Source organism: Periplaneta americana, chromosome 1, assembly GCF_040183065.1.
Source record: "Periplaneta americana isolate PAMFEO1 chromosome 1, P.americana_PAMFEO1_priV1, whole genome shotgun sequence".
In the NCBI taxonomy this organism is placed as follows: Eukaryota; Metazoa; Arthropoda; class Insecta; order Blattodea; family Blattidae; genus Periplaneta; species Periplaneta americana.
Genome location: NC_091117.1, coordinates 11,536,848 through 11,550,884, shown reverse-complemented (window position 1 = coordinate 11,550,884; position 14,037 = coordinate 11,536,848). Strand labels below are relative to the sequence as shown.

General features: G+C 34.6%; 1 protein-coding gene across 3 annotated transcripts in view; it reads left to right on the top strand.

Annotated features, from left to right (window-relative positions):
• The first annotated feature begins 852 nt into the window (after window positions 1–852).
• Oseg4 (intraflagellar transport protein Oseg4) overlaps window positions 853–14,037 on the top strand; it is a 64,725-nt gene continuing 51,540 nt past the window's right edge. For 2 of the 3 annotated variants that reach the window (XM_069835679.1, XM_069835501.1), the window contains exons 1-4: window positions 2,835–3,028; window positions 3,653–3,764; window positions 10,928–11,094; window positions 13,723–13,825. In XM_069835679.1, coding sequence (XP_069691780.1) covers window positions 3,005–3,028; window positions 3,653–3,764; window positions 10,928–11,094; window positions 13,723–13,825 — 406 coding nt within the window. In that variant the 5' untranslated portion in view covers window positions 2,835–3,004. Of the gene's footprint in view, window positions 976–2,834; window positions 3,029–3,652; window positions 3,765–10,927; window positions 11,095–13,722; window positions 13,826–14,037 lie in introns of those variants that run through there. The other variant, XM_069835590.1, reaches the window with a different exon arrangement.

Below are 14,037 nucleotides of genomic sequence, written 5' to 3'. Positions count from 1 at the left end.
TTCACTCAACCACATCCTGTCTTCCAGTCTCTATGAACTCCTCATAGTACAGGAATATGTATAAATACGGACATAAAATTTGGAGCTCCCTTATGTATAAGTTTTGCTTACAACACACTGGGCATGTGCAGTAAACAAGAATCCCTTGTGTATATGCTACTTGTCAACATGCATTCGAAATTGTTGCCTACATACATGTGGACTTCCATCAAGACTCGCTCTAAATTTTAATTCCGTATCTTTACTTGTACTTACAAATTACTTTTAGAGAATCCGGGGGTTCATTGCCACCCTCATTTAACCCCGCCATCGGTCTCTATCCTGAGCAAGATTAATCCAGACCCTACCATCCTATCCCACCTCTCTCAAATTAATTTTAATATTATCCTCCCATCTACGCTTCAGCTTCCCCAAAGGTCTTTCTCCCTCGTATCTCCCAACTAACACACTTTATGCATTTCTGGATTCGCCTATACATGCTGGATTTAATGTTCCTAATGTACTATGTCAGGTGAAGAATACAATGTGTACAGTTCTGCATTGTGTAACTTTCTCCTGTAACTTCATTCCTCTTACCCCCAAATATTTTTCTAAGCACCTTAATCTCAAACACTCTTAACCTCTATTCCTCTCTCAAAGTGAGAGTCCAAGTTTCACAACCATACAGAACAACCAGTAACATAACTGTTTTATAAATTCTAACTTTCAGCTTTTTTTTTAGAGCCGAATAATAACACGCATCGACTTCCAAAGCCCTGGCTAGCATAATTGTTGTAATTTCAGGATATGTTCTGTGCGAGAAAATTTAAAGAAAGAAGAAAAAAATTATTTATTCAGAAGAAAATGTTTAAATTGGATTGTTTCCATTCCTGATTAAATAAGTACAGAAAACACGACATTTTGGAGTTTAATCTACCACCATCGAGAGGGGAGAAGAGGAAATGAAACCCTAATTCTAGCAGATTGTTACAACAGGTAAACCTACTTGACTTTCTGGTGACTAAGAATTGGTGGCAAGGGAATGTAGACATTTGAAGAAACAGCAGAATGTTTTTTTTTGAAGATAAACATTGTACCGAACTGAACTATAACATGCACTTTATGCATCTAAACATCAATGCCTCCCATGAAAAATGCACTTTATTTCCGTTTCTTGCTTTTGTTGCATAATATGTGGATAAAGGAACTTCATACACATTTAACATTTTTATAATGTATCATTCAGAGTTCTGGCTACAGCCATGATTTTTTAGTCAGCACAAGCATAAAAAAGAAAACAAATTGATGTATTATATAAAATATCAAACTTCCAATGTTATTTATAACCATAAACATATATAAGAGAATGTTAAATTGCGTGCTACATCATGAAAGCCAATTAAATATCTATAATAAATGTATTATCCTTGAAGTAAGAATTTTATCTGGAATGGTACCGTAGCATTTCTCAAAATCGAAATCGTAAATCGGATCTTATGTCTGTCAAGTCTAATCCAGAATAAGTTAAAAATAAATATTTTGAACAGCTCCAGAATTGCACATTCTGGAAAGACACGTGTAACCAATTATAACATACTTGTAACATGTTATAGATAGCATCGCCTACTTGAGGACTTTGAAAATTATGTTCTAAATAGGCCTACTCGAGCCAGAGTGGCCTGATAACTTCTTTTGAGTGAAATGCAAGTATTGGAAAAAAAAATGTGTGTGTGCGCATTTGTAAACGATTTACGAAGATATAAAATTAGTACTGATAACTTTAACCGATGGGCTGAAGCTTACATCTAGAACCTGTTTTTAAATATTTTTAATTTTCCATTGTTGAGTAGGTCTATACACGGCGTAATTTTTTATGGCAAAATAAAATTTTCATATTTTCTTGTTCATATTTCAGGATATTGGCCTTACGTAAAAATTATCTTTTGACTTTATGTACCCACTGCAAACCTGAAAACCCTATAACAGTCCGTGGAATCTGTGGAGTGACTTGTGTGTGATGTCACTCGGGAGAGGATGGGAACCATGCCCTGATTATTCATTGAACCAGCTAGCTATGATGCCAGTTGATTCAAGGACCATCTATAGTTATAGAATTATATTTATAGAATGAATGTTAAAGTCGTTTTTTTTAATGAATTAAATACTATTATAGTCACAATCATGCCATGGTATGAAAGAAAAATTTTACAACCTCGAGTGGGAATCGAACCTGCGACTTCCTGTGGCGTGAGACGAACTCGATAGCTCAGTGGTAGAGCGCCTGACCGGAGAACAGGAAGTCGCAGGTTCGATTCCCGCTCCAGGTTGTGAAATTTTTCTGTCATACCATGGCATGATTGTGACTATAATAGTATTTAATTCATTAATATGTCACATCAACGGACGTATATACGTCATCCAAACATCGTAAGATGAAGATTACATCGGTTTTTTTAAATAACCTAACCTCACTGTCGTAATTTGGAGGTTAGCATTTTGTCATTTTTATTTTGTGAAGTAAAATAAATCACTTTCTTTAGAGATAAATGGGACATCTCAACCATGCTGCTCAAACAATGATGCTAAGAAAGAACATGAGATGTCAATGGATATTTTCTACTTTTTATTATCAAGTCAAAATTATAATACAAATTTAATATAATATGAGGAGTATCTGTATCTAAGACATTTAAAAAAATGTATATAAATAATAGTTTGGGATTGCGCACACTGTGCATAGATGTACATAAATGTATATAAATAATATTATTAAAAAAATATCTTAGGGGCCGTGAAATAACAAGCACATACAAGAGCAAAACTGTACCCTTGTCACATTCCATCTGTCACCTCGGTGCTGTTATATACAAACTTCTGTAGCAGACAAATTGTTGGTGCTGTAAGGCGGTTACTTGAATTTGGAACATAAAATGTGTAGTTAATGTAAAATTTATGTTATTGAAAAGAAAGTATAATTAATTATTCCACACAGTACTGTAATACGTGAATACAAAGAATAAACACCATGTTTATCTACTTAAGTAAAAAGGTATGTTATAAATGTAGTTCATTAACTTGGTCATTACACAATTGTGGGAATTTTGTAACAAAATTTTACATCTTTCATTCATTGTATTCAAGAGAATAAATTAACATTCCTTTGCAAAGCCAGTTTGTATTAAGATATTTTGGACAATGGATGAACTAGGAAGCAAACTGTAAAAATAACTGATTTACACGGTCGTTCAAATAAATTATTAAAAAATACCTGCGTGCATATTAGTATCATTAAACTCTATGTTTATGAATCATTTCCCATGTCAGATTTCGGTATGGAGAACTAGTAATACTTTATGACATTTTAACAGGCGTGGCAAATATAAAAAATCCACGTTAAAGAATTTTGTTTGCGTGAATGACTCATTCATTTTAAAATTTTATTAAATTAGGTATATTTCGAGTGAAAAATTATTGCGATTAAGAAATAGACTTACAATATAAACAAAATAGTACAATTATAAGATATCTTTCATTACATTAATGTACTTCGATATTTACATTCTAAGTACAAAGGTATGGGTTACGTCAGTATTTTTTTCAGATAGGTATAACATCGATAATGTCTGTAATTTTTATAAAGAACTGATAATACAATAATTGTACTGAATTATAGATTGCTATCCCGAACAACACAAAACTGAACTGCCTGGCATGGAACCGGGAGCAGGGATACCTCGCCTGTGGAGGAGAAGAGGGCTTGCTGAAAGTTCTGAAGCTCCAGCCAGGTGATTACCACTTTCCTGTTATGAAACTTTCATACTACATCCTATACGTTTGCGGAGTTCTTAAAATTATTATTGAGCGTATGGAAAATGTAGAAAGAAAAATAAGTATGAGAGACTGTAAACAAATAATATTTAACGATAAATAATTTTTAATTAGTTTGATAAAGGATCTTTAACTAAAACAATTTTTGTCCTTACAACCAATTGGTACAGTGCATCAGTTATTCATAGATTTCAAAAAGGCATATGACTCGGTTAAGAGAGAAGTTTTATATGATATTCTTATTGAATTTGGTATTCCCAAAAAACTAGTTCGGTTAATTAAAATGTGTCTCAGTGAAACGTACAGCAGAGTTCGTATAGGTCAGTTTCTGTCAGATGCGTTTCCAATTCACTGTGGGCTAAAGCAAGGAGATGCACTATCACCTTTACTTTTTAACTTTGCTCTAGAGTATGCCATTAGGAAAGTCCAGGATAACAGAGAGGGTTTGGAATTGAACGGGTTACATCAGCTGCTTGTCTATGCAGATGACGTGAATATGTTAGGAGAAAATCCACAAACGATTAGGGAAAACACGGGAATTTTACTTGAAGCAAGTAAAGAGATAGGTTTGGAAGTAAATACCGAAAAGACAAAGTACTGTATATGATTATGTCTCGTGACGACAATATTGTACGAAGTGGAAATATAAAAATTGGAAATTTATCTTTTGAAGAGGTGGAGAAGTTCAAATATCTGGGAGCAACAGTAACAAATATGAATGATACTCAGGAGGAAATTAAACACAGAATAAATATGGGAAATGCCTGTTATTATTCGGTTGAGAAACTTTTATCATCCAGTCTACTGTCGAAAAATCTGAAAGTTAGAATTTATAAAACAGTTATATTACCGGTTGTTCTTTATGGTTGTGAAACTTGGACTCTCACTTTGAGAGAAGAACAGAGATTAAGGGTGTTTGAGAATAAGGTGCTTAGGAAAATATTTGGGGCTAAGAGGGATGAAGGTACAGGAGAATGGAGAAAGTTACACAACACAGAACTGCACGCATTGTATTCTTCACCTGACATAATTAGGAACATTAAATCCAGACGTTTGAGATGGGCAGGGCATGTAGCACGTATGGGCGAATCCAGAAATGCATATAGAGTGTTAGTTGGGAGGCCGGAGGGAAAAAGACGTTTGGAGAGGCCGAGACATAGATGAGAAGATAATATTAAAATAGATTTGAGGGAGGTGGGATATGATGATAGAGAATGGATTAATCTTGCTCAGGATAGGGACCAATGGCGGGCTTATGTGAGGTCGGCAATGAACCTCCGGGTTCCTTAAAAGCCAGTAAGTAAGTAAGTACAACCAACTGGTATAGCCTAACTGATGAGTTCTACAGACTTTTCACTTTACAGATTTAATAAACTGTATATAAAATAAGGAAAAATAGTAAATATATTATAACAAAAAGAACTGGTTTGTTATACTTGAGAAGTTCCATACTTTGTCAACTTGCATTCAAGCAGTGTGAAGTTATATCTTCATTTTGAAATGCAGTGTTCTGTAGAAAGTGACTTCTGTCCATCACAGAATCTGGTTTATAGCAGAGCACATTTTGGAGAACCATATATATGTATGTAGAGTCAATGTAGATGAATAAGCAATGGTGTTCTGTGTACAGCCTGAAGAGGACGATAACATTTGCTCATGGACCATCATAAATCAGTCCTTATTAGCTTTCAGTACTTTTTCACTGAATATTTATTTTTGTGTATTTTGGTCAATTGCTTTCTGTATCATTACTTTTATGAATGGAATGATAATTTGTGGTTAATTTGCAAAACAGTTGTACTTTTTCTGGCAAAAAATTCTGTCTCTTCATTGTGTTGTATGTTGCAATGTGATGGAATCTAATGAAAGGCAGTTCTCTCCTGAAAGATCTGTACCGTATATGTTTGGTGGATTGGTTTAGAAAAGCAAACATGTAACTACGAGTAAAATTTATTGAATTTCAGTAATCTGTACATAGTGTACACTACGTACATACGTAAATGTTTTTCTGTGTTCTCTATGGAATGGTTCATTTTCTGATTAAAATTTAATTTGAAGAAGACATTTCCTTTACAAGATAAGCTTCATGGTATTAAATCAAGTCTTCATGCGATATTTATTGTGAATTTACATTTATTTATTTAGAAAGACACTCTTTCAGCTTTCCAACAACGAGGCTGTGCCTCATTGGACGAAGCATAACTAACACACGGAGGAAAAACAAAAAAAGAAATTAGAGAAGAGAAAAGGAAAGTGTCAGGCACCCAAAATGTGGCCAAGAGTTTCAATCTTACTGATGCAACGACAGTGGTTTCCGTCTTGGGATCTTCCTGGTATAGCACATAGCACACAAACATTAGCTGTCATTTTAAGAGCTAGACTCTAGACTCCATTCAGTGTTAGTGAGGCGATCAGGTTGTTGGATCTATTTGTTGGAGGGAATGAACTTCTTATAGAGGATGACACTTTTCCCTTTCTGATTTAAAAAACAGTCACTGACCTCGCCTAATCTCAACAGCTTCCAATAAAAGCCATCGCTTTTTTTTTATGCTTAAAACAAATAAAAATCCAAATCTCTTTTAGATAAATAAAATGAAAATGGTGAAATAAAATCCAATTATTATTATTACAAAGCCATAAAGGTAAAGGTATCCCCGTAACATGCCATAAAGGCACTTGGGGGGCATGGAGGTAGAGCCCCATGCTTTCCATGACCTCGGCACTGGAATGAGTTGGTGTGGTCGGCACCGCCGCTCTGACTGCCTTTTATCCCTGGGAAAGACCTGGTACTCAATTTTGTAGGAGGCTGAGTGAACCTCGGGCCCATTCTGAAAGTTTGGCAACGAGAAAAAATCCTGTCACCACCTGGGATCGAACCCCGGACCTTCCAGTCCGTAGCCAGCTGCTCTACCAACTGAGCTACTACAAAGCCATAATAATATAATAATAAATTTAGCTTCCCTTATGGAAAGGTTGTCAGATTTGACAAAGCCTATTGCATATAATTTGGAAACACACCTAAAAAGTAAAATGATATACATTTGAAACGGTTAGGGAATGGAATATACAAAAATTTACACCTAACTAGCGTTTGTGCTCCTTTACAGTTAAGAAAGGGGGGGGGGGGGAATCATCATATAGGTTAGAATGATTTGAATGCCATATACTGCGAAAGCTCTTGGGTGCTGAGTTCACAATATAGTACCACTGCACCCTGTCATGACAAAGAAATAAAATCTAATAGTCTCCTAAATTTAAATATTGTAATTATCTTCATTATCGGGTCTGTAATATTACCAATAAAAATAATTTTATTTAAGCTTGCCTGATGCAGTAATTTTGCTAGTATTTTATCAATGTTTTTCACAAATTTATATGCCGATCAGTAATAGATGAGTAGTGTGCACAACTGTTATAAGCTGACTTTTTATACTTTTACAGAATGGCAGTGTCCACAACCAAACAACGACATGCGATTAACAGAGGATAAGCTCGAGTCAGTGTGTGTTGAGCGCCTGGAAGGACACCTTGTCTTTGTAGATGATTACACATACACTTTGAAATTTGCGTTACCGTGAAGACTGAATATGAAATTCTATGCTCACAAAAAAAAAAAAAATTCTAGAAAAATTTACATTGGATTTAAAACATTAATTTTGGCTCTTATTGTATTTTATTTAATGAACTTTAATCCGATATGTAAAAGAAATTTTTTGCAATAAAGTACTGAAGTATTTACAATAAATGCAGGATATAATTTTATGTTATCGTACTACATTTAAGGCAGCTGTAGAGCTGAAGTAAACAAAAGAAATTAATAGTAGCAGTTAAAAGTGCCGTTCACAAAGTTCTGTTTCAGTTATATTTGTTGAGAATAAGGGAATTTGAAAATATGTCGCATTATAAGTTTATTAATACCATACACAATTATATGAACCAGCGATGACCAAACAATTTGTCATGATCTATTGATCAATTGCAACTGTTTTTTGGTAGATCACAAAGATTTTTTTTAAAAATAAATATTTACTAAATTAATCAGGACATTATCAATTGATTCATGCGCACATCTATATATATATATATATATATATATATATATATATATATATATATATATATATAATTTGAACTGGTAATGGAAATTACGGGAAAACGGCTGAACGGATTTTAATAAATGACCCCTCATTTTGAAGCTTGGAACCCAAAGTTTTTCAGAAAAATAGCAGTTTTCAGTGAAATATCAATTTTCCTACATCATTTTCCTATTTTCCAAAATCCATCTGTCGTCAGTTTTGAGAACTAGCTAATTGCATTTCAGAATAAAACAAAACACAAACACACTACAATAAACAATAGGCTATTACACGAAGGCCATGACTTGCAGGATTGCTGCTGACATACTTAGAGCTCAAATTCAATTGGTTATTAAAATCTTCAAGACTTGCTAAAAATAATTCAAAGGTGTGATTCTGCGGTGTTTAATTTTCTGAGTACAGCTATGTATTGGACATTAAAATGTACAAAATTTGAGGTGGTTTGATGACATTATTACCATTAGAAATGAAATATTATTATAGTTAATGCCATAATGTGATTATTTTTCATTAATTATACATATTAGTGCTATATTGATGATATGAAAGTGAAACATTTTGGGGTTATGTAAGCAGATGTAGAGAATATCTTAAATTAGATCTTCATTTTTATAATTTACTGAGTGGCGGCTATACATATAACTACAAAAATTACGTAAGATAATAATATTGTTATTTAAAAATCAAACATTTTTATAGTTATTAATCAAGTGGGGTTGGGTCTTTTCCATATACTTCATGGCGGTGTGGTGTAGATATTTATATGCGTGATTCTCTTCAATATTGGCTCGAGAGAGCGCCAAAATTACAGTTCCTAAGGATAGACCAAACGGTATTACTTACTGATAAAATAAGAAGCCTACAAAATAGCTATACCAAGATGTTATGTCTATTGTTCGAAAGAATAGCAAACCTGATATTTTTTTAACTTTCATCTACAATCGACAATGACCTGAAATAGCTATTGCTTTACTCCCACATGAAAAACCCACTGATCGTCCCGACATTGTTACTTGCGTTTTCGCGATCGAAACTCAAAAACTGAAGGTGGATAGGTTCAAGAAAAAGCATTTGGCATAAAAAAAAACATTCAGAGGAAGTATGTTTCATTATTACGGAAGCAAATAACTTTCAAAATATCTGGTATTCTTCATTCAAAATACTGTAAATCTGAAAAATTTTTATTTGATCGACTAATGAACTTAGTTTGCAGCATTTGCTGCACAACCCAGTAATTATTCATACTTCTGACTAGCTTTTAAGCTCTCATTATGCGTGGATGTTGTGTGCTTGTGTGTAAGTAAAATATGATGACTCTTCTAGTAATTACACGGGTGCTCACAGTGAAAATAATTTACTGGCATGTAAAAGAACTCCTGTGGGACAAAACTCCCAGCACACTGAAGACGCTGATATAACCTCGACATTAAATAATATAATTTTCATGTTTTTTTTTTTTTTTTTTTTTTTTCACAGCATACACCTAAATTATATTCAAATTCCTCCCACACTCTGCACAGCATGTCACAATCTATTGCCTGCTCTGTAGTTGTGATGCAGGTTGTTGACAAAAGGGGAAACGTAAACATTGTCCTTTACATAACCCCACAGAAAAAAATCACAGGGATTAGGTTAGGTCAGGTGAGTATGAGGCCACATCATGACGTTTTGGTCTTCAACAGCCAATCCAATGTTGAGGGAGGTGCTAGTTGAGGCACTCACGCACATAAGGGTAGAAGTGAGGTGGTGCACCGTTTTGCTGAAAAATAAACCCTCCTTCTCTTCCTGCAGTCACAACAGAATGATGATCTGTGAAATTCAGGGCATAAGAAGCTCTCTGAGGTTTTGATAACGCCATTTTATAACAGTGGCATTTCCATTCCAACAATGGCCAGTGCATGTGCATATACAAGCCATGCCCTTGCTAAATTAGGCAATATTAGCTGTCTATTGAAGCTAACTATAGTCCCATCGCTCTAATTTCTGGCAGCCAATCACGTTGCCAGTCGGCTACATTTATACATGTGCGCTGATGCATTTCCTAAGGCTCGATAAATACTTAAAATAATCGCCCGCCATTTTGGCCCTTTCGTTGGGTTCGCAGAAAGCACACGAGGACGTTATTTGCCGCTCAATTATTTGCTCAATTACAGTGCGTTTGATTTATTATCATAGCAGCTACGACATGATAATGTTTAACGGTGTGGCAAATAGATTCCTGTCTGGTGGCAACGAAAGAACCAAAAATGGCGAACGATACTACCTACCTAGACTTTGTAGAGCCTTCACTTCCTAAGACGTAAGCAAAGAGGAGGAGTCATGCTGGGAATAACAGCGTCGCGACTATAGAATATGAAGAAAATTTTGCCAAATTTGAAATTTATTTTGGCGAAATATGTAATAAATATTTCAATACTAAAATATTTTCATTCCTAAATCATTTGGAGCACGTTTACATCGTTATTTACAAAATAAACCTTTAGAAATTAATAATGTGTATTGCATGTGCTACCAGGACCAAATAAAATGCAATAAATCATCATGTTTAAACAGTTTGTCAGTGTCATAACAGAATCATTAAAGATTGGAAAGAGACGCGTCATGGTTCAATTTCTGTCAGTCGAAATTTACAGTTTGACAGTCTACTATTTGCTGATGATTTAGCCCTAGTTGCATGCAATGAAGATGAGCTTCAGTATTCAGTGCATAATCTAAATATGATCAGCGCAAAATACGAATGAAAATCAATATTGAAAAAACAAAAGTCATGGCATTTCGTGGGAAATACTTCGTTCCGGCAACGGGAATCGAACCCGGGACCTCTCAGCTATGTGTGCTGAGCGCTCTTTCCACCTGAGCTATACCAAGACATGATCCATGGTGTCGGCCAAAGGCCGAACTCTTTTCTTTTGTGTCATCAACAGCCTACTACCTGCATTTAAGACATTCAAGCCATGTATGCAGGAGTGCATATTTAAATGACTTTGAGCACGGCTTGGTGTTCATAAAGTTACTTTTCGTAGGACCTGACAGCAAAGTGAAAGGCCTAGCAGCGCCATCAAACTTGTCCATGAACCAGACATTGGAGGGTCACAGTGGGCAGATCCAGGTCATCACATGGAATGAGATTCATCAGAAACTTACAACTAGTGACCAGTATGGTCTCATTATCGTCTGGATGCTGTATAAGGTGAGCCTACGAAATTTTCAAAATAGTGGGTAACATTGAATGGTAATATGGGTATAAACTAAATAAGTGTAATTTAACACTAACGTTGAGCTTTTTCATACTACTGTAGTTCATTGAATTGATTTTCTCTTCATATGTTCAACAGTGATTATATTTAAATATAGAAATAATTTTAATTTCAAATTTATTCAATCTTCCTCAACTTGGTGAGGTTGCCAAAGACAAAGAATGTTAAGCAGTAACATTTAAAATGACATTAAAAATGTCTTACAAGAAATTTGTTTACAAGAAACTAAAATTTGCAGTAGATAATATTTCACATAATGAAAATTTATAAAAAAAAAAAAAAAATACAGATAAAAAAATAGACTGAGAAAATTCAACTGTAATTTGAATTGAAATACAAATGTCGCCGTAAAATCTGTAGAGAATCGTTCAAAGCTATAATAGAAATTTCCTTAATTGTTGTTGTTGGGACTCCAAATTTGTGACAGAATGACACAAATTATTTTGTTATGGTCCCTCTACTGTATAAATGATTGTTCTAAATAATTATCTTTACATTTCTAATGTATTCAAATTAACTGGTAAGTTTCAATAAAATAATATTTTACAACGTATCTATTTTCATTATTATACTTATATATTTACGTCACAAGGAACATATCACAGCCATAACCAAACCATACAACAATTCAACTTACGCAGAACACATCACAAACTCCAATCAGAACTAGGCCTACAGAAACATAGACACTTGACATGAAAATACTACATCTCCAGCCAAAAAACCAGAAACTTGACACACTAGATTTTTAGAGCAATATGAAATTTAGCCTACAAACATACAAAACACATTCACAGTACATCCTGAACACTCAACTGAATTTCAAAATGCACATCCTTCTCGACACAATCATGAACACACCCCACCACAACAGGAACCCAGAAGATAGTGGTAGACCTCACTAGGCTTTGGAAATGAGGGACAGCAACTCGGAACTAGTCAACCAGGTATTTTTATAATATCAACACAGTAGGATCCTGTCGGCGAATTGACATGCTTGCCATTCCACCAGGCTCTACATCCGCCTACATTATCGACCCAACTATCAGGTTCGAGGCAAAGGAACAACAGCCCACTGACGTCCACGCAGAAAAATGCAGAATTTATGAGCCCACAGTTCTATTCTATTTGGAGAAATATCACCTCACCTCCATTGAAATAGTTGGGCTAATGGTTGGTGCTAGGGGCACAATACCTCGCCTCTTTGTCAGTTTCTGCAAGAAGTTCCAGCTGAACAACGACTTCATTTGTGATGTTTCCCTTGCCGCTATCAGAGGATCACTTGCCATTTTAAAATACCATCTGTACTTTGTTTCCTAAAGAGGAAGAACTTTTGTTTGAACGTCTAATCCGTTTGTTTACTATGTTTAGGCCTGTTATGTATGCTCTTATTCTTCCTGTACTAGGCCGTGTCTCAAAGCTACATTTTCAGCTGAAGTGAACTAGATTGTTGACTAAATAGCCGGATGTGACGTCACAAGTCATGATCCAAAGCTACATAGTGCATAGCAATCAAGTCCGTAGTAGCTAGTCAACGAAAATGCTTGCTTGATTGTTGACTTGTTCACTAAACAAACATGGATACCTCATCAGCAATTGGGGTTATGAAATCTGAAAATGCTTTGGAAGTGAAATAATGTAAATATAATGTAGAATAACACGTTAACTGTAAACATTGACATTGTTAGTGCCTTCTGTACAATGGTTTAAACATTATTGTAATATATTAAGCCCTTATCTTTTCCACATAACTCGTAATGAAAAAGCATTGGGACACTGCCTTCTTAATTCAGTGCTGCACCGTGATGTCATGGTTTTTAGAAAAATAGTCTATGAAGAAGGCCATGCTTCAAGCATACATGTCCGAAGCTCCCTAGTGTGTAGTTTACAAGTCACCTAGTTGCTAGTCACTAGTGTGTAGTGTGGAGCTTTGAGACACGGCCTTAATTTCCCTTTCTTGTTCGTTCTCCACATTTCTCTTTTGTGGTCTGTTTTTGTTTTCACTCTGTGTGTTTGTTATGCTTTGTCCAATGAGGCAATCCCATTGTTGGGAAAGCTGAAAGACTGTCTTTCTTTCTGTATATATATTTACATTAAATTTGTAGACCTGGTTGAGTGAAAGAGAAGGCTTCAAGGCCTTAATTCTGCTAGGCAAAATAAAATAAATAATAATAATAATATTATTATTATTATTATTATTATTATTATTATTATTATTATTATTATTATTATTATTATCTGTGTTTTGAAAATTTTGTATGGCTAATTTTTGTTGTCCAGTACTGGTTTTTTTTCTGGATATTTGAATCCGAAATCACGTAATTATAAGCCCTAGTTACTTCGTTTAATATCATGTGTTTCAATATAATTCAAATTGTTTATTTTTCACTCTCACAACAATGTATCACTAAGCCTCAAGGCATTTACTCTATGTAATGTATCATGGTACTCTTTGTCGATGGCAACCTGTAGTGGTTACAGGAAGAAATACATAAATAAATATTGACCTCATTTACTTCAAATTAAACAGTTTCTACTGTAATTTTTTTTCTTGTGTACAGGGCTCGTGGTACGAGGAGATGATCAACAATCGTAACAAGTCTGTTGTGAAGGGCATGGCGTGGAATTCTGATGGACAGAAAATATGTATTGTGTATGAAGATGGTAAGTTTCTCGTATTGAAGAAAATCTACAATTCCAAGTCATTTTGTGTACTTGGAAGTAATTGAATATTGCGTCTCTTATTGACGTGTATCGTGATGTGCTTTGAATTCATCACAATCAGGAAAGTAATTTCTCATTCATCTGCTATTAATTTAGTGAAATGTTTTAGGATAATCGAAGTTTCACTATATGGCGATTGTCAATTTTTCATA